This window comes from Choloepus didactylus, chromosome 15 (assembly GCF_015220235.1).
Source record: "Choloepus didactylus isolate mChoDid1 chromosome 15, mChoDid1.pri, whole genome shotgun sequence".
Lineage (NCBI taxonomy): Eukaryota > Metazoa > Chordata > Mammalia > Pilosa > Megalonychidae > Choloepus > Choloepus didactylus.
Genome location: NC_051321.1, coordinates 47302670 through 47323506, shown reverse-complemented (window position 1 = coordinate 47323506; position 20837 = coordinate 47302670). Strand labels below are relative to the sequence as shown.

General features: G+C 36.7%; 1 protein-coding gene across 1 annotated transcript in view; it reads right to left on the bottom strand.

The window, feature by feature from the left end:
• Positions 1-20837, bottom strand: part of ASAH2 (N-acylsphingosine amidohydrolase 2) — a 97525-nt gene that overhangs the window by 36533 nt on the left and 40155 nt on the right. Inside the window, exons 8-12 of the mRNA XM_037804987.1 lie at positions 13703-13823; positions 12071-12196; positions 7809-7895; positions 5608-5712; positions 5399-5480 (exon numbers count right to left, since the gene is read on the bottom strand). Coding sequence (XP_037660915.1) covers positions 5399-5480; positions 5608-5712; positions 7809-7895; positions 12071-12196; positions 13703-13823 — 521 coding nt within the window. The remainder of the gene's footprint in view (positions 1-5398; positions 5481-5607; positions 5713-7808; positions 7896-12070; positions 12197-13702; positions 13824-20837) is intronic.

The following is a 20837-nucleotide window of genomic DNA, read 5'->3' as shown; positions in this document are numbered from 1 at the left end:
CAACTTCCCCACCTGGGGAATTCCTGATGTACTCACAAGCATTGGGGGCTACCAGTTTAATAGGCTGAGTCTTCAATCTTGGGGCTTGCCCTTGTGAAGCTTGTTACTGAAAAAGAGAGGCTAGGCCTGCTTATAATTGTGCCTAAAAGTCACCTCCAGAGAACCTCTTTTGTTGCTCAGATGTGGCCTCTCTCTATAAGCCAATTCTGCAGGTAAACTCACTGTCCTCCTCCCTATGTGGGACATGACTCCCAGGGTGTAAATCTCCCTGGCAATGTGGGATGACTCCCAGGGATGTATCCCTTTTTTAGTTTTAGTGTATTAGAATATCTAGAAGGAAATACCTGAAACTGTTGAACTGCAATCCAGTAGCCTTGATTCTTGAAGGTGAAAATATAACCATACAGCTTATACAGTGTGGCCATGTGATTGTGAAAACCTTGTGGCTCACACTCCCTTTATCCAGTATGGACAGATGAGTAGAAAATTGGGAACAAAAAGTAAATTAATAATGGGGGGGAGGAGGGGTATGGAATGTTTTGTGTGTTTTTTCTTTCTTTTATTTTCATTTCTATTCTTATTTTTATTTTTTGGAGTAATGTAAATGTTCAAAAATTGATTGTGATGAAGAATGAACAACCAGATGATGATACTGTGACCAACTATTGTACACTTTGGGTGATATAATATGTGAATATAGCTCAATAAAACTGCATAAAAAAGAAAACAATTCCATTCATGAAAGCATTAAAAATAATAAACCACTTAGACATAAATTTAATGAAAGAAGTGTAAAACTTACATTCTGAAAACTATAAAACATTGTTGAGAGAATTTAAAGAAGATTTAAATAAATGGAAAAGCACCCCAAGTTCACAGATCAGAAGGCTTAATATTGTTAAGCTGGCAATACTCCCCAAATCAACCTACAGATTCAATGCAATCACTATCAGATTATTAACTTACTTCTTTGTGGAAAATGCCAAGCTGATTCTAAAATTCATATGGAATTTCAAGAAACCCAAAATAGAAAAAGCAATCTTGAAAAAGAACAACAACATAGGAGGACTCACAAGTTCCAATCTCAAAACTTACTACAAAGCAACAGTAATCAAGACAGCGTGATGCTGGCATAAAGATAGACATATAGATCAAAGGAAAAGGATTGGGGGCCCAGAAGTAATACCATATATGTCTATGGTCAAGTGATGCTCAACAAGGGTGCCAAGACCATTCAGTGGGGAAAGAATAGTCTTTCCAACACATGGTGCTGTGACAACTGGATATCCACATACAAAAGAATGAACTGGACCCTTGCCTCACACTATACGCAAAAATTTACTCAAAAGGATCAAAGACCTAAATGTAAGGGCTAAAACTAAAACTCTTAGAAGACAACATAGGGGTAAATCTTGATGATCTCAGATTTGGCAAAAGTATTCTTCGATATGAAGAAGTACTCCAAACAGAGTAGATCTGAATAGGCCTACGCCAAGATGCTTAATAATCAGATTATCAAAAGTCAAAGATAAATAGAGAATCCTGAAAGCAGCAAGAGAAAAGCGATCCATCACATACAAAGGAAGCTTGATAAAACTATGTGGGGACTTCTCAATAGAAACCATGGAGGCAAGAAGGAAGTGGGTTGATATATTTAAGATACTGAAAGAGAAAAGCCACCAACCAAGAATTCTATATCCAGCAAAACTATCCTTCAAATATGAGGGAGAGCTTAAAATATTCTCTGACAAACAGACAATGACAGAGTTTGTGAACAAGATACCTGGTCTACAGGAAACACTAAAGGAAGCACTGCAGACAGAAAGGAAATGACAGGAGTGAGAGGTTTGGAAAACAATTTGGGGAGACAGTAGCACAGCAATGTAAGATTACTGTGACTATGGTTGAAAGAGGAAGGCTGGTACCATGTGGGACACCAGAACAAAAGAAGAAGGATAAAGACTGGGACTGTGTAACTCAGGGAAACCTAGGGTGCGCAACGATTGTAATAAAAGGTACAAATATGTTTTTACATGAGGTAGAACAAATGAATGTCAACATTGCAAGGTGTTAAAAATAGTGTGGAATTGGAGGGAAAATACAATCAAAGCAAACTAGAGACTATAATTTACAGAAACATTGTATTATGCTTCCTTTAATATAACAAAGGCAACATACCAAAGCTAAATGCATATGGGGAGGTGGGGAATAGAAGGGTGTAGGACTCCTGGCATTGGTGATGTTGTCTGACTCTTCATTCTACTTTAGGTTAATGCTATCTTTCCTTCTGTCGCTTTCTAGCTATCAAGTTTTGTTTTTGTTTGTTTGTTTGTTAGTTTTTTCTCTTTCTCCTTTCTTTTTCTTTTGCCTCTCTGCCTTCTTTGACTCTTCCTCTGTCTTTGTGGAAGAATTGGAGATGTCCTTATATAGATTGTGATGATGGTGCTGAATACATAAATATGTGACTATACAGGGAACCAACAATTGTTTACTTAGGACAGAATGTATGGTATGTGAACAAAACCATCTTAAAAGAAATGGGTTGATGAAGAAAACTTGAGGGCACTATACTGAGTGAAATAAGACAAACACCTAAAGGCAAATATTGAAGGGTCCAGTTATAACATGTAAACTCATAGACATGAAATATAAGTTACCAGGATATAGAACAAGGCTAAAGAATGGGAGGGTTGCTTATTATGAGCAGAATGTTCAACTAGGGTGAACTTAAACATTTGGAAATGGACAGGGGTGATGGTAGCATGTTGTGAGAATAACTAACAGTGCTGAAAGGTGTGTGAAGGTGGTGGAAAGGGTAAGCTCGGAGTCACGTATGTCACCAGAAGGAAAGTTGGAGGTTAAAAGATAGGAATGTATAAAACAGTGAATCTTGTGGTGGACAATGTCTGTGATTAACTATACAAATATTAGAAATCTCTCTCATGAACCAGAACAAATGTATGACACTATAACTAGAAGTTAATAATAGAGAGGCATATAAGAAAAAATATATAACTATTGCAAACTATATACTATAGTTAGTAGTATTTTAACATTCTTTCATCAACAGTAACAAATGTACTATACCAAAACTATGAATCAATGGAGGGGGGGCATGGTTAGGAGTATGGGAGGATCTGAGTTTCTTTTTTTGTCTTTATTTCTTTTCTGGAGTAATGAAAATGTTCTAAAAATTGAAAAAAAAAATTGTGTTGATGGATGTACAGCTGTATGATGGTACCATTGGCAACTGATTGTACACTTTCAATCTTTGGATAGTTGTATGGTATGCGAACAATCTCAATTAAAAAAATATTTTAAAAAGTACACAAAGGATCTAAATAGACATTTCTCCCAGAAGATACACAAATGGCCAATAAGCACATGAAAAAGTATTCAATATCACTGGTCATCAGGAAAATGCAAATTCAAAACCATAATGAAGTACCACTCTCCACCCACAGGATGGTGTGATGGTTAGGTTCATGTGTCAACTTGGCCAGATGATGGTGCCCAGGTGTCTGGTCAAGGAAGCACTGGCCTAACCATTACCTGCAAGGACATTTGTGGCTGATTAATAAACCAGAAGGCTGGTTTATTAAATCTTCAGTCACCTGGGGGCAGCTGTGACTGATTACATCATCGAAGAAGGGCATGTCTTCCACAACGGGAGAATTCAATTGGCTGGATTTAATCCAATCAGTTGAAGACTTTTAAGTGAGACAGATAGAGGACCTTCACTTCTTCTTCTTCAGCTAGCCAGCGAAGCATTTCCTGAGGAGTTCATCGAACACCTTCATAGGAGTTGCCTGTTTGCTGTCTGCCCTATGGAATTTGGACTCACGCATCCCCACAGTTGCATGAGACACTTTCATAAAATCTTATGTTTAGATATCTATTGTTGATTCTGTTTCCCTAGAGAACCCTAACTAATACAGATGGCTAGAATCAAAAGTCAGATAATAAGTGTTGGTGAGGATGTGGAGAAATTGGAACCTCATACACTGCTGGTGGAAATGTATAATGGTACAGTCTCTTTGGAAAACAATCTGGCAGTTCTTCCAATGATTAGAGTTACCGTACCACCCACAGTTGCCATATCACCCCAGAGATTCCCCTTCTAGGTATATACCCAAGAGAAATGAAAATACACGCCCACGAAAATACTTGAACATGAATATTTGTAGCACTAATATTCATAAAAGCCAAAAGGTGGAAACAAACCAAATGTCTATCAACTGACGAATGCATAAACAAAATAAATAATGGAATATTATTCAGCCATTAAAAAGAATGATGCACTGACTAATACATATTTGGACCTGGAAAATATTATGCTGGAAGAAAGAAGCCAGTCACAGAGAATCATATATTATATGAATCCATTCATATGAAATATCAAGAATTAGGATTTCCATAGAGATAGAAAGTAGATCAGTGGTTGCATAGGGTTGTGGGAGGGACAGGGAGATGACGGGTTGAGAGGTGATAGTTAATGTGAAGGGTTTCTTTCTGAGGTGATGAAAATGTTCCAAATTTCACTGTGGTGATACTTGCACATATCTGTGAATACACTAAACACTCTTATTTGCATACTTTAAATGCGTGAATTGTATGATAGCTCAATAAAACTGTTAAAAAGAAAAAAAAAAAGAAATGACTGTTTTAGGATATTAGACCAGCTCGGATGAAAGACTACCAGGAATTATGATGCAAAGTACATCAAAGTGCAATTGTATTCACAATTTTTTTTAAATTAACAGCTCCAAAATATATGTGCATAAAAGACCAGATGAAATAAGCCAAAATGTTGCCAGACGTAATATTCTCTTCAATTTTTCCACTTTCTCTACTTTACAATGCACATTGTTATAATCAGATAAAAAAAAAAAAAAAAAAAAAAAAAAAAAAAAAAAACTAAAATAATCAGGCAGCTCAGTTATACATTTGTGGAAATATATATACAACATGAAGCAAACCTGGGACCACATGTTCTAAGCTCCTAAAGGCAACTGCCCTGAAAAAGACTGCCCCATTAAAAGAATCAGGGATTTGAGCACTGAGAACCCCAAGGAAGAGTTTCTTCAAATTGCTGATGACACAACCAGCCCCCCTACCAACCTCAGCTCAGTCCCAGGCCAGCTTAAAATTAATCATCTACAGATTGAAATGCAAAAAGCATGTGTTTCTGATTATATTTGAATTAATGGAAAGCTACATTACACGACCTGTATTCCTGGGAAATATGGGCTGTCATGGACTAACCTGCAAAACCTGCATTCCCCTAAGTTTAAAAATAGAAATAATAACTATGTCGGCAACCGTGAAACCTTATTGGGAAACAGAACCCTGAAGCTTCAGAACCTGGATCCACAGATTTCATCAGACTTCACCTTACCCTGTGTAAAATTGAGGCCTCCAACTCCATCAATTGTGCCGGCTGCAAAGCTGTAACCCAACGCTGGTTTACAGGTTTTTACCTAAAGAAAAGGTTTTACAAACAAAACAAAAACCAGAAAGGAAACAGAAGTTAAGCTGCAAGTGCATAATGAGAACAGCCCAGAGCCTTTCCCCTGTGGCATAATCAGGTGACTCAGTGACACTTACTGAGTGTGTGGAATTGAGCCAGACGGTGACATCTGTCATATTCACCCACTGGTGAGCCGAAGTCAGCGGCCCAGTTACCTCCTGGGAGGCGGAGGCATACAGTTCCTAGGAAAATCCACACAGACTTGTTGTTACAAGTGAAAAACCAAAGTGGGTACCACTGGATCTACCTAAGTAACATTTGGGGAAAGTATCTCTCAGCAGCTTTTGTTCTGCTGGTGACAGAAATAGCCTCCACCCATGTGGATCCAGTGAACAACCCAGGTCACTTCCCAGAAGCTTAAAGGCCAGAGACAGGTTACCTATGTCTGCAACCAACAAATAGAAAATTATAGTGGTACAGGTTGTAGCATGGACAGTCCCGATCTCACTTGAAAGACAGTCAAGAAAATTTAAGATTAGGAGTAGATGGCCCAAGCTAATTTCTTTGCTAGAATGAGAGTTTTCTCAGGTGTTCTCATGCCTTTTCCCTTTCAGAATCCTTGAATCCTCTAAAAAAGCCAGTGCCAAGAGGTGGCTTGAAAGACTTCAGGCACAACTTAATAATTTGTATCAGCTCCCACACTCCCACAATCCACCCTTTTGTGGAATATATATATATTTTCAATTGATGCTTTTTCAAAATATGTTTGGGAATGTTTGTTTTTCTTGATCTGTATCATACAATATAGGAAAATCCTCCTTCAGCACAAATCTCCCTGCCTGACACATAGCCCATTTCCACTGTGCCTCAGCCCAATTTCAACAGCCATGTGTGAGCCCTCAAGACATGTCATCAGCAACATTAGCTGCAGCCTGCATCCCCTGATCAAAAGGGAAGTTGTGCCTTGCTCAGAAAAGAACTCAGAATGTGGAGCAAATCTCTAAGGCTCCCAGACCCATCATGGTAACAAAATTTATGACACTAAAATGTGTCACTGGCACATACCCTAAATAGAATCTGATGATTTAGTATAATCCACTGATAATACCACAGTAATTAAAAAGAAACTAGCAATTAGGTTGACTGGTGCTACCACTTTTGTGTCTGATGTTTTTTAAAGTGCTTTTGTTCTTCCTTAATTGCTCCTGAAATATTGTTGAACCCTGGGAACAAAATATTTACTTAACACACACACACACACACACACAGGACAGAGGTATGAGTAAGCCATAACGAAGAAGAGCTGTAACTATTCTTATCCAGGACATATCAATTTGAAGTCATCCTTTGTCTTTTCAATCAGAAACCTGACCCTACAGAAACTGATGCACAATATTGGGGCAAAATGGAAAATAAAAGGCAGGAGAGGGAAGAGGGTAGAGTAACTCACAGTACAGTTATCCTTCCACATCGTGGGGGTCAGGAGTGTGGCATCCCACGATCTAGAAAATCCCCCCAAAATGTCTTGGGTTTCCCTTCATACCAGAGGAGTCTGAATTTTTTCTTTTTCTTTTATGGAGTGTTTACAGTACCATATTGTAAAATTTGGGTTATATATACATATATTGTATGCATTTCTGAGTTTCTAAACTTTTTCTATGTTGTCTGCTGACCTTTGCATGTCATCTGCAGCTTCCCAAAAAATTCCCATTCAATTTCTTATGCTGACCTGCGATACATCAAAACCACAATGGGGAAAGTAGTGATGTGGAAGGGATAACTGTAATCTTACTCAAAACCAGATTCTTTGTCAACAATTTTTTTTTTTTAAAGAAAAGATGGATGTTCTTTGCCATATCAAAGAATACTGGGAACAAATTTGAATCCAAACTGTGAGAGCTGGAAGTTGTGTTACTCTGCTCAGCTTTGCCTTATTACTGAAGGAAAAGTTAAGTGACAGGCAAAACCCTGAGAGAACTGAGAACTCTTTGCCTAATTTGGATCAGTCTGGTCATATCTGATTGTATATTAATTGAAAACCTTACAACGTTCCTATCACCCTACTATGGGAAACAAGAGTTCTGGCAAAAAGAGAACGTTTTCCTGACTACTCGGTTTTAAACGTACTTCCAGAAGAAGTCAGATGGAACAATCAGAGAGAGGTTTTCGTGTGGCTTGTGAAGGCAATCTCCAGAGCTGACAGGTAACAGCCTTCAGCCTTCTAGACTCCTCCGTGCTTTTTCTGTCTTTCTTATAATTTTGGACTTCCAAATGAACAGTGTCAGTGGATTTTAAAGAACACTTTAATGAAGATGAAGTGGCTGGGCCCATGGCTTACCTTTGCTCTCTGATACAAGGTCTGTCCTATTATTTGTGTGCTTTCAAACATATCACTTCCAGGTCCTTGAGCAATGCACATGCTAGGCTGGAACAAAATGAGACAAGGCAGGTTCTCAGTGAATAAGCAATTGTTTTAAGGAATGGAACATTATAACTGAATCTAAGTAAACAGATTGTTTTAAGCTACATTCTAGCATTTCTTTTCAGAAATTCTCTCCAATTACAGAGTAGGAAAAACAAAATCATGAATGCAATTGTAGCAGTGAATGTCCTCTGAAATTATCTATAGTAGCACCTTAAATTTAAAGACACAAAAATTGAAGCTCAGGTGGGTTAAAGGATTTGTCAGAGATTAGACAGTAGCTGGTGTCAGAGCTAAGACTTGAAGCCAGATCTCCCCATTTGTTGTGCATCTTTCTACTTCCTTATTTCTGTCTATGACTCTGGCTCATGATCAACTTAAATTGAAACTCTGTTAAAATTATTTTGGAACAATTCTCTGGTCCTTTGGGGAAAAAAAAATCAACAAACAAAATCTGGCTCTGTACCTTACTTCTTATGTTAAAAAATTGAGATTGATCATGAATAGAACCAAAAGAGTACTAGAAGAAAATACAGGTAAATATTATTTATAATTTTAGGGTGTTGGAGGCCCTTCCAAAAATTATAAAAACAGGCTTAATAAATTTGACAGTTTAAACATTTAAACTTCTATATAGAATTAAAAAAAAACAAGTATGGCTGAACAACAACTGATAAACTAGGGGAAATTTTGCATAGTTTTATTACAGAACAAATACTTTATGAATTAGGAACTCTGGGATGAGCCTGGACTCAGCATCATGGGATTGAGAAAGCCTTCTTGACCAAAAGGGGGAAGAGAAATGAAACAAAATAAAGTTTCAGTGGCTGAGAGATTTCAAATGGAGTTGAGAGGACATTGTGCAGGTTATTCTTATGTGATATATAGTTATCCCTCTTTAGTTTTTAATGTATTGGAATAGTTAGAAGGAAATACCTGAAACTGTTGAACAGCAATCCAGTATTCTTGATTCTTGAAGAAGATTATATAACTATATAGCTTATACAGTGTGACCGTGTGATTATGAAGACCTTGTGGCTCACACTCCCTTTATCCAGTATATGGACAGATGAATAGAAAAATGGGGACAAAAAGTAAATGAATAGTAGGGAGGGATGGGGGAATGGGATGTTTTGGGTGTTCTCTTTTACTTAAAGTTTTATTCTTATTTTTATTTTGGGGGGGTAATGAAACTGTTTAAAAATTGACTGCGGTGATGAATGCACAACTATAAAATGGTACTGTGAAAAACTGCACACTTTGGATATATGAATATATCTCAATGAAATTGAATTTTTTAAAAAGTCAACAAAGAAAAAATAATACCCTACGAATACCGTTTGGTTCATCCACATTGATTTGGGATTCCTCTTATTTGCAGTAAAAAACATCCTAATGGACACACCATGGAATATAGGTAAAATAGGTATTCATGAAAGAAGAAATGTTCTTTTGGAGGGAGGAAAGGAAGAGAAAGAAATGCCCACTGGCTGGATGGGAATTGGTTAATTAAATTTTGGTATTTAAAATTGAAATTTTTTGAGTTAGTTTAAATGGTATTGTAGAGCATATTTACTGGATATAATGAAGCAGGCTATAGAGCAGCATAAAAGTATGATCCTACTTATGTAAATTAATATATGCATATAAGTCCATGAAGAAAAAAAAGTTCTCTGGGAAGATTTTAATTAAAATTTTAACAGTTTGATCATTGTGGAGTGAGGAGGGTGTTCCTTGAGGCAAATCATATCTTCCAAACTTTTCAAAATTGCTTGAATTTTTAAGAAGCATGCATCATTTTTTAACTTTAAAGCTATTTTCTAAATTTTAAAAAAAAAAGCACTTTTAAAAAAAACTCCATTAAAGCAGAAGATGTGGCAATGGCTTACCCATTCCCCTTTCTCTTTCTTAAGAGAATCCTGATTTTGTTCAGATCCCACCACCCACCTCATCCCCTAGGGGATCGTGTGACCTCATTTCCAGCTCTGGATAAGTCTAAGGCAATCATGGCAATTCCCTAGCCCTTCGATGATTTTGTTCAGGAACCCCAGTTAAAGCCAATCAACACATGCCATTCCCTTGGCAACTGTTTTGGTCCAGTGATATGCACATGACATCAACTGCCCAATCAGATTGATGGAAGAATTTTACTGCATTGTTGAAGGTGAGTTTTTCTCTCTCTCCTACTGTACATGGGGAAGAGGTGGGGCAGGACTCACTGCCTTCTTTACTGCCAACAGCCATTTTGTAAATTTATGGAATGCCAATCAACACATGCAGGGGAAAAGAGAGAAATGTAATCCTGTTGTGGGAGGGTATGTGATTTTTCTGATAAAAGTGAAATACTCTCATTGTAAAAAAGTATATAAAAACACATATAGAAAAATGAAAGCCACCCATAACACTGCCAAAGAGGGAAAACCATGATTAACAATCCACTTTGTCTTTCTACTACGATCCAACTATTTTCAAAACTGCAATCATAATGAATATGCAATATTAAATCCTAATTTGATATTTTTACTCAACCTTATGGATTGTGAGCCTTTTCCCACATTATTAACTATTCCCAGGGAACATATTAAATTGTTGCATAATTTTCTATTGCTAAGAAGCATCATAACTTACCTATGAATTTTGGAATTTAAAAAGTAACCCTAAAATCTATTGTGAATTAATAATGTGTGAAAATTTTGCAAATGAAGGGTAATAAAGGAAGACTTTCTATATAAAATAGTAATATATAATACAAAAGTGCAGTTGTTAAAACTGCATTGCTCATTGGATTGTGTGCCAGTTTGGATGTATTATGTCCCCCAGAACACCATGTTCTTTGATGCAGTCTTGTTGGGGCAGACATATTAGTGTTGATTAGGTTGGAACCTATTGATTGAGTGTTTCCGTGGAGATATGACTCAATCAAATGTGGGCAAGATCTTTGATTGGATAATTTCCATGGAGATGTTACCCCACCCATTCAGGGTGGGTCTGAATTAAATCACTGGAGCCATATAAAAGTGTTAACAGACAGAAGGAGGTGCTACAGCCAAGAGGGACACTTTGAAGAATGCACAGGAGCTGAGAGAGGAGCTGGAACACAACCTGGGATCAGCAGACACCAGCCACATTTCCTTCGTAGCTAACAGAGGTTTTCTGGATGCCATTGGCCTTCCTTCAGTGAAGGTATACTTGTTGATGCCATAGCTTGGACACTTTTACAGCCTTAAGACTGTAACTTTGTAACCAAATAATCCCCCTTTATAAAAGCCAATCCATTTCTGGCTTTAGCAGACTGGAATAGATGGGGTTAATTGGAATAGAGTAGGCCAGAGAGAGTGTTTGATAAAAGTAATATCTCAAGTGAAACATGCTATTAATACAAAGAATAAGAACTTGAAAACCAGCATCTGTTGTTCATGAAAAAGTTGAAAATCTCAATGAACATGGGAGGGAAGCAATTAAGTGACTGATGATATAGCCTTACTTGTTGTCTTTAAAAATTATCACACAAATCTGTATATACCCATAAAAGGATACCTAAGACAAATTAGGTGGGAAACTCAAGTCCCAGACTAATTTGAAAAATCAATAAATGTAAAATGTTATTCATGAATGCATAGGCAAATATATAGAAAGAGACATAAGAGTAGAAACTTCTGGGACGGATTGAAGGTCGAAGGGTGAGGGGAGCAGAGACTTTAAGTTTTCACTCCTCTCCATGTTTCCACATTGTTTGAATTCTTACAAGATTTTTTTGTTTGTAATTTAAAAAGAAAGTAAAAAGAATTTTGATCTTATAAAAAGAAAAAGCTATAGTCGCTATAATCAGTGAGAAATGTCTCGGGCAGGCAGTTTTTGGCTCAAATTTGTAACTTCAGAAATGCCAAGACAAAATGTTTCAGATTATCCAAGTTTGGAGAAGGATGTTCAATCTCTGACATTTACTAAATTGCTTCTTCTTTCAAAAACTTGGCAAATCAAGTCGGAAAATGTAATTTTACTGAATGGAAATTTAGTAAGTTTGGGGGATGGGAGAATATTTTTTAAAGAGCAGATATTAGAGGTAAATAGGCAGGTATTACTTGAGGAAAACATATTTACAAATTAATGATGAATATTCAAACATAAAATATACATGATATGCAAAAACAAAGATTTAATGTGCCACAATTACCTACCCCTCCAATGGGACAAGAGCTATTGGCGTTATCACAGGACTCCCCTGTGTTGATGCAATGTGGGCCGAGAATATTGGGGGAAACATCTCCCAGGTTTGATGAAGCAAAAGCAGCTACATATGGTCCCTGCCAAGAGAAATATCCAATTGCCTTTTATTCTTTCTTATTTCCTATAACAACTTACATTAAAAATACAAATACTCAATCCACTCGGGTGAACTATTCAAAATCATTTGAATAGGAGGATGTACAATAGTCTGAGAAAAATTTTTATTTCTGAAGTCTCACACTCCAGTCATTATATATATCATTATTGAAAATATTCCAGTTACCAATAAAGTTGTTTCAAGAAGGAGTGTGTCATACTTACACTTCCAACAAAAATGTATGACAAGAAACACAGGGTACAAAAACAAATGATCAAATGCTAACCCATCAATCTAGTCATCAGTGTTTTACCTGGAGCTCAGAGATCCATTTGGCCTTTAAAAATAAATATCTATGGGCTAAAAAGGAAACAGCAAATCCATAGTTTCCTGTTGCAAAACTGTATCTAAATATACCATCTACTTCCCAGGTCTGTCCTTCATTTATCTTTATTGTCTCACCCTGAAGTAACAACAACACATAACCTTTTAAAGTGGTGCAAGACATTAGCTTCAACCCAATTTGTCTACCATTCCACCTTAAATATCTCAAACTTGCTTATGTAAAGAGATAAAGCAAGTAAGGGGGGTCAGAGGTCTTTTTGATACTAGAAACAATAATGTATGTCAAAGTACGTAGCACCCAGCAAGTCATCATAAATAGGAACCTCTCTTCTTTTCCCTAAACAGTAGGCTAAAATGAAAAATTACAAACAATAACTTATGAAAACAATGCAGCTAAGAGATTTAACTGACTATTAATGGGGCTAGTATCTTTGAATGGAACATTTAATCTGGTCAAGGGCCTGAGACTCTCACCAACCCTGATCATATATTCTCCAACACTTGGGGCTTGTATGCTGGAGTCAAATAAAGCTTGTCCCTCTTCTCACTTATCTATCTGTAGTTATTAATTTATACAGAGCCATGGACTGGGTTCCTGGTCTGCCATCTCCGATCCTGTTACTCACTGATTTCAAAGTTGCAAGACTGCTGGATTGGGGTTATCTCTAATTTAGGCCTTCTTGCAAGAAAGTAGAACACAGTCCTTGAGAGGGAATTCACCATTAACAAGGAAGTCTGGACCTGTGAGGACTCACCTGTCCTCACTCAGGATTCTTGTACAATTAAGAAAGTTCTCAATACTTTTTATAGCTTTTATATCAACACAGTTTATCAGATTTCCAGGTTGATCTAAAACCATTGTATATTGTAAAAATCTTTAACTTGACTTTCCTCACCCAACTAATTGTAACTTTATGAAGCTATAAGTGGTATATGAAACAAAGAGCAAAAGTTACATTCACCATTTTTAATTTTCCTTTCCCCATCAGGGAAATGGCGAATTCTTTCAATCCAAGCATATCAGTACAAGAGGTCCATGAAAACACTTTATTCTCGAGATCTGAACCAACTATTCTGAACATTGCATGGATTATGACATTCAGTGGGTCAAAATGAAACTTTCAAGGACATAAATTCTCACCTGTCCAGCTAGGTGTCCTCTGTTCTTCTCTTGCTCAAAAAGGTAAGATGCATAACCCAAATTGTCACCATTTACAAGATGGTTGCTATTGTTCATGCTGACTGGGTGGATGGCAAACCAACTGTCAAAGAGCAAGAAACCCTAATTAATCCCTCCAACAGGAAAAGAAACTTAAATGAAAGGCATTCCACATTTAGGTTCTTTCATTGTTAATGAGTTTAAATTACAAATAATATACTCGAGAAGTCTCATCATATACTTAAATTAAAAAATACAAAATAACATTTTCATGAATAGTTCATGGTCACCATCTTCAACCGACATACCAGATCAACTGTACAGACACAGATCTTTTTGTCCAAGACTGGTGCCTGCATAATAATTACTCAAATCAATCCAAACCAATTTGATAAATATTTACTGAGAGTCTGCTGTGTGCCAAACCCTGAATAAGCAGTGGTTGACGCTCAGAATCTTGCCGATGAGAGAGATGTGAACAAATGGCTTTAATACAGTGTGACAGATGTTATAAAGAAATCATCGTAAAGTGTTTGGAGACCACAGATGAGGGAGCAATTACTTCGAAGGGCATACCAGGGAGGGGGAACAACAGAGTAAATGTACAGAGACGTGAAATAGGCTGTTATGCATAATTCAATATATTCATATGCATAGTAATACCTCGTTTAGGTGTAGAGCTATAAAGTTTACAAACTAATTTCACATCTGTTATCTTATTTGCACCTCACCACAACTCTGCAAGGTAGGCTATTATTACCTCCACTCTCCATAAGAGTGACCCTCTTGTCTTAGAGGGCAAGGCTCAAATCTGGGTCTTGTGACTTATGGTCCAGTGCCCTTTGTAGAGTCAAACCTCCACACAAGTGAAAGAGAAAATATTAACAGAGTGGAAGACAGTAAAGCAGATTACCTAGATTGCTCAAGAAAAGAAATATGCCAGTACTAAAGCTTCAGAGCAATTTATGTTTTTTTAAAAAAATCCTTTGTTGATTAAACTATTTGCTGAAAAGTTTTTTTGACATTTCAGTTTACATTCCTTCCTAAGTAAAAGAGAGCACAAACTGAACATTTATTTAATGACTGAGGAAGTTTCAGGACTTCGAGGTCATCCTTCCATGATTCAGTTCTCTTTGCACAATGGATGTAAATCTAGGTCAGAACTGGCCAGCTCAAAGCCTACAGGGACTGGGCAGGTAACATAAATGAGTTAACATGAATGAGGTAAGCTGGTTGGCACAATAGGAAGGGTTGTGGACTGTGGAGATGTGAGGCACTTGCATGGTTTAAAGGCCATGTCTCTACTCAGCTCCAGCCAAATGTTGCCTTATGGGAGTGTTGGCCCAGTGCTGCCAGATCTTCCAATTTTTTGAAAAGAAGACACAAATCCAGGCTTTTATGAAAAAACAAATCCTGATTTTAAAATGTTGAATCTAGTTTCTTCAACATATAAATATCACAGAAACAAATAAGGGGATCTGTTACAAATTAACAGACTTAAGACAGAGTCAACAAATGCAGTGTGTTGGACTTTGGATTCTGATTTGTACAAGTCAGATGTAAAAAAGACTATATTGAAACATTGAGGAAAAATTGAACACAGACTGGGTTTTAGATCATATTAAGGAATTATTTTTAATTTTGTTGGTTGTGATAATGGATTGTGGTTATATAGTTTTTTTAAATGAAATCTTGACCTGATGAGATACATGCTGAAATATTTATGGGTAAAATGATATGATATCTGGGATTTGCTTTAAAATATTATAGCAAAACAAAAAAAAGGGGGGGGGGGGAGAAGGGATGAAACAAAATGACAGTATATTGCTAATTATTGAAGCTGAATGATAATTACATGGAGATTCATTTATACTAATCACTCTAAGGTGGTATTTATTTAAAAGTTCCATAATAGTCATTTGTTTGTTTATGTTGCATCCATTTTTAATTTTTTAAAACACAGTGACAGGCCAAGTTACCAATCTGTAGGCTGTCCCTGAGATGCCCATTTGCCACTGTACAAAGCTATAGAGTTTAGACTGAAGTTGTTCTAAGGTCATCCCCTAGAAATTATTTGCAAATCTTCTATATTTAAGAAAACCTTTATATTAGTTTCTTTTTTTGTGGTTTGTCTTTTTCTCCTAAAACTCAAGTACCAGGGAAAACTCTCATCAACTAAATGTTTTCCAGTTAACTTCTTTTGGGGAGTTTTTACTCTATTTAGTTTGGTGGTGTGGCAGTTTCATAGCTCCCTAACCTTACTACTTCTGCCTGATATGAATGACACTGAGTTCAGACAGTGTCGTTGCAACCCCTCTAGTGTAAAGGAAATCCACAGAACAATTCCACCAACATCGACTAGCATTTAGCCCTTATTAGGCCACCCATTTTATCTACAGGACCTCATTTTATTCTCTCACAAAAACCTTTTGAGGCATGTACTATCATTATCCCCATTTCACGACTAAGGGAACTAAGCCTCAGAGGGCAAAGTAACCTGACAAAGGAAACTAAGCCTCAGAGGGGCAAAGTGACACTGACCAGGGTCACCCAGTTGTAAGTTAAGAAGCAAGTTTTTCAGACCACCAAGTCCGTGGGATACTGGCTCTGCCCCTTCAGTTCATTCACCTGCTTGTTCAATGCACATTCAGTTAACTTGACTCTGTGCTGGGCACTGGGGACATGGAGATGAACGAGGCAAAGCTTTGCCTTGAAGAATGCTTCACAAAGAAAGTGACATTTGAGCAGGTTGTAAAAGAGGAGTAGGAACTTGGTAATGGGACTGCTGAGGAAAAGGCCCTCTTAGCAGAGGAGATAGGATATGCAAAGGCACAGAGATGTGAAGGAGTACAGTGTGTTCAGAGAATGGATAGTCAGCGTGGCCAGAGCAGAACAGCTATGGACAGGGAAAGCTGGTGGTTGTTCCCTCAATTCAATCAACATAAATGTATTGGTAGCCAAGTGGGCACTTGGCATTGTGTTAAACCCAAGGAATATACAGAGGAATCAGATTTGTTTTCTGTCATCAAGGAACATACCATTAGCCACAATAATATCCGAGGAGAAAGCAAATGCTAAGAATTTTGGTCTACTAATTAGACTGCAGTCTTGAATTCTTATTTCATTTATTTTAGGCCTTGATAAATAACTTGAAATTTTTCTCTACAAATTGGAAATAATAAATATTCAAAAAATGTTATTTGAATTTCAAACAAGGAAGATGTATTTTCCTCCTCTGTCCTTTGCAGTATTTGCTGTTAAAATATCAGCCTTGTCACAGCAACCAAAGTACTATGGTAATAGATGGATATTTATAAAGATACACAGGAAGGTAATCATTTCAATTTTAAAAGGCTGTAATTAATTTATTTTATCTGGTCAAAAAATATTCATCAAAGCAAAGTTCAAAATAGAGGGAAAAAAAGGTTTAGGTAGTTTCTAAAGAAGAAGTTAGAATGCATACATAAAAGGGATGAATATGTGGCTGTTAATAAACATTTTAAAATAATGAATTTGTCACAATTAGGAAGGAAAATAGGAAGCAGGGCTCTGCTTCAGTCACCTTGGTGTAATCAGGAGTAATGAGGGAAATCAAGAGATTTGGGATCTTATCCTAGTTGGTAGCAAAGTTAAATTTTCTGGATCTCTGTTTCCCAGATTAAAAAATAATACATTTTGCCATGCTTTGTGAATCAACAAACAACACATTAATATGGAATATTATAATTATTTTCCCTCCCAGGTGAGGCATTAGAAGCAGAAGATCTCTGGGGCCTCTTTCAATGCAGGCACTGCACGCTTTCTACTGTGAAACAAAAAAAAAAAAAGTGAAATGCAAAATTGAGCTCCTTAAATATTTTAAAACAGTAACAAACCCACTCAGGTTCCATTCTCTCAGAGCTGGGCCATTGTTTCCAGTATGCAAGTAGTACCCTGCACAAAGGTGACTGTCAAAGGGGGTGAGTGGGGCTGAAATTCAGCCCTTACTCAGCTCACCAAGCCAGGCACCTCAGTCAGCCCCGAGAAGGGGTTGCCTTTGTGTGGGTTACACCAAGACCCTATTGCTAGATGCGACCCTCCCCCATCTAATTATCTACCATCAGGAAACTGAATATTGTGCATCCATTCAAAAGTATTCAGGAGTATTCGTGGTAACATGGGGGCTCTTTGGGTAAATACTATATGCGTCCACATGGTTTAGTAGCTTGGAATATCAGCTCTGGGGTCAGACACACTGGGTTTGACTCCTAACTCCCCTACTTATTAGTTTTGAGACCTTGAGTAACTTATTCAACCTTTTTGAACCTCAGGGTGTTGAATTCTATACCCCAGAAAAGTATATGTTTTTAATATTAATCCATTAAAAACATGTGGTTGTGAACCCATTGAAGATAACATCTGAAGATGTTATTTTTAGTTAAGGTACAGAAAACTGATTCAGGTTGGGCTTAATCTGAATTACTAGAGTCCTTTATAATCAGAATTAAATTCAGACACACAGAGAGAGAAAGCCTTGAGAAGAAGCCAGAAGTCAATGGAATCCAGAAGAGAAGGGAGAAGACATCGCCACATGCACTGCCTTGTGACTGGAAGGCCAAGGAACCCCAGAGAACTCCAGCAGTCAGTCCCTGAGTGCCATGGTCTCCAGGGTGAAAGCACTGCCTTGCTGACACCTTGATTTTGGACTTGTCCTAGCCTCAAAAGCATGAGCTGATAAATTCCCATTGCTTAAGCCAACCCATTGTATAGTATTTGTTTTAGCCTCTGGGGAACTAAGACTCTACCTCACAGCATTTGGTGACAATTAAAGGAACTAATATCTGTAAGGTGCTTAGCACAGAGCCTGGTTTGTACTAAGAATGGAATAAATATTCACTAGGATGATACTGATGATGGTGGTAATGATGATCATGATAATAAGGGAAAAAGGGATGTAAAACTCTCAGTATAAATATATACGTAATTTATAAGATTAATTCAATGTTAAAATAAATGTTGTGTTGGTGTATGTGTGTGTGTGTGTGTGTGTGTTAGAAATATATACTCAAATCATATGGGCATGAAATTCATTAAATAAGGATACCCTGCCCTCTTGTGGCAGAGACTTAAGTGTTCACAAAATGCCCCTGTGCTCTTTTATTTCCCCAGTCCCACTTGCAGGATGGGGCATGTGAATAGCTCTGGACAATAATATGTGTACTGAGGACCACTCAATATTCATTAGACTTTGCATGAGTGGGAAATAAATCTTTAATGTGTAAGACACTGGAATGTCCCCTCCTATTGCAGCACATATTGGCATTAATTACTCTACCTGGCATTAATTACCCTGATATTCATCTTAATTAATTATTACCCTGATACACCTCTTTTTCACTCCCTCACAATCTTCCTCAGTCCACCTCACTGCAAACTGCTTAGTGGAGGAGAACAAAGGTATTGAATTGTGTTATACTAGAAGAATTTTTGGGTCCTTGATTTTACCAAAGAGTGACCTGAATTTTAAACAGAGAATACAGACCAAGTTCATCAGAGTAAAGAAAGACTTGAGTTGTAGCACAGAGGAGCCTTTCTGAAATTACAGATAAACCAGGGGTCCAGCATACTCAAGAATCATTTTGCTGTCTCTGCTCTAGAGAAAAGATGCACATTCTCAACAAATCCTTTAGTTATCTTCAAAAGTCTTAGATGAAAAAGCCTCTGCAGATGTTATTGGAGAAACATCTTGTTTGGGTGGATTCTAAAAAACTAATGCAATCAAAATTCTTGTGCCCTAAATGGTATGATTAAACAATCAACAAAAAGGAAAACAAAAAAATGTTCAATATGGGATACTTTTTGTTAATTCATTTTAACTAGGAGTTGAATAAATTCAAAGGAAAACAACAATGATTTGGGTTTTTTGGTCTTTGGATTTTTTGGTCTATCACTTGGCAGCAATTGTAAACCATCATAATACTCAGATTGTCAAGAACCACCAAAACCTTTCTAGAGGGCCATTTGTCAATTTATAAGAAAAGTCTAAAAATATAAGCATTTTCTTTGGTTCAGCAATCCCACTTCTAAGAATTTACCTTAAAGAAATTACTGGCAGATATATAAGATATTTGTTCAAGAATATTTATCAAATATCAAATGACTGCTGCTTAGTTGAGTAAATTATACATACATATAATGCAATAGTATGTAGCAATAAAAAACGGTCATTTAAAAAATACTAACTGGAACTGATAGGTATTCATAAGGTATTTCTAAAAGGAAAAAAACTTACCAAACTGTATATACAATAAAATCCCACTTTTTAAAATACATTTTAAAAAAATTATAAACATACTGACAAAGTCTAAAAGGCTATGTAAAAAAATATTTAATAGAAGTTATCTCTGAGTATCAAGACACCAGAAAAAATTTTAATCATATTTTGCTCACTGTGGGAAATTTAGAAAATATATAAACAAAAGAAAAATTTTAAAACCCTTTGATAGCCTCAATATATAGAGATAACATTGTTAACATTTTCATAGTATGTTAATGCTTCTCATGTCTGTAAGTGAAAACAAGTAAGCATCCCTTTTAGAGAATGGCTTTTTAATCAAACTTATTTCTTATTATACATTCCATATAGGGAAACAAGCAGGAAAAAATGCTCCTGAATATTAACCACAGTTGTCTTTGGGTACTATAACTTTGAATGCATTTTTCTTCCTGTCTACTTTTCTATACTTTTCAAGTTTTCTATGGTGAGTATATATTATTTTTATATTGAAAAAAATGGAAAAAATTATAATCTTCAAGATCTTTTCAGAAATTCAACAATCAAATAAGTAATGTTTTCTGACAGTTATGACGATTGGCTTTTATGGGTTTGTTTTCTAAACTTAGGACAATTTAATTCACAGAAACATGATGCTTCTTTGTTGTCAGTCAACTATCATCACACTTGCATAAACAAGCCTTTATTAAGCATCTCCTCTTTACATGGGGATGGGCCAGACACAGGATGAACACGTGCTATGCAACCATGGCCACGAGGAAAGGAACAACACAGATAAATGACTGGTAAGTTAGAGTCAGAAGACAGCATCAAGCTTCAGAACATCATAGAAGGGGCAGGATG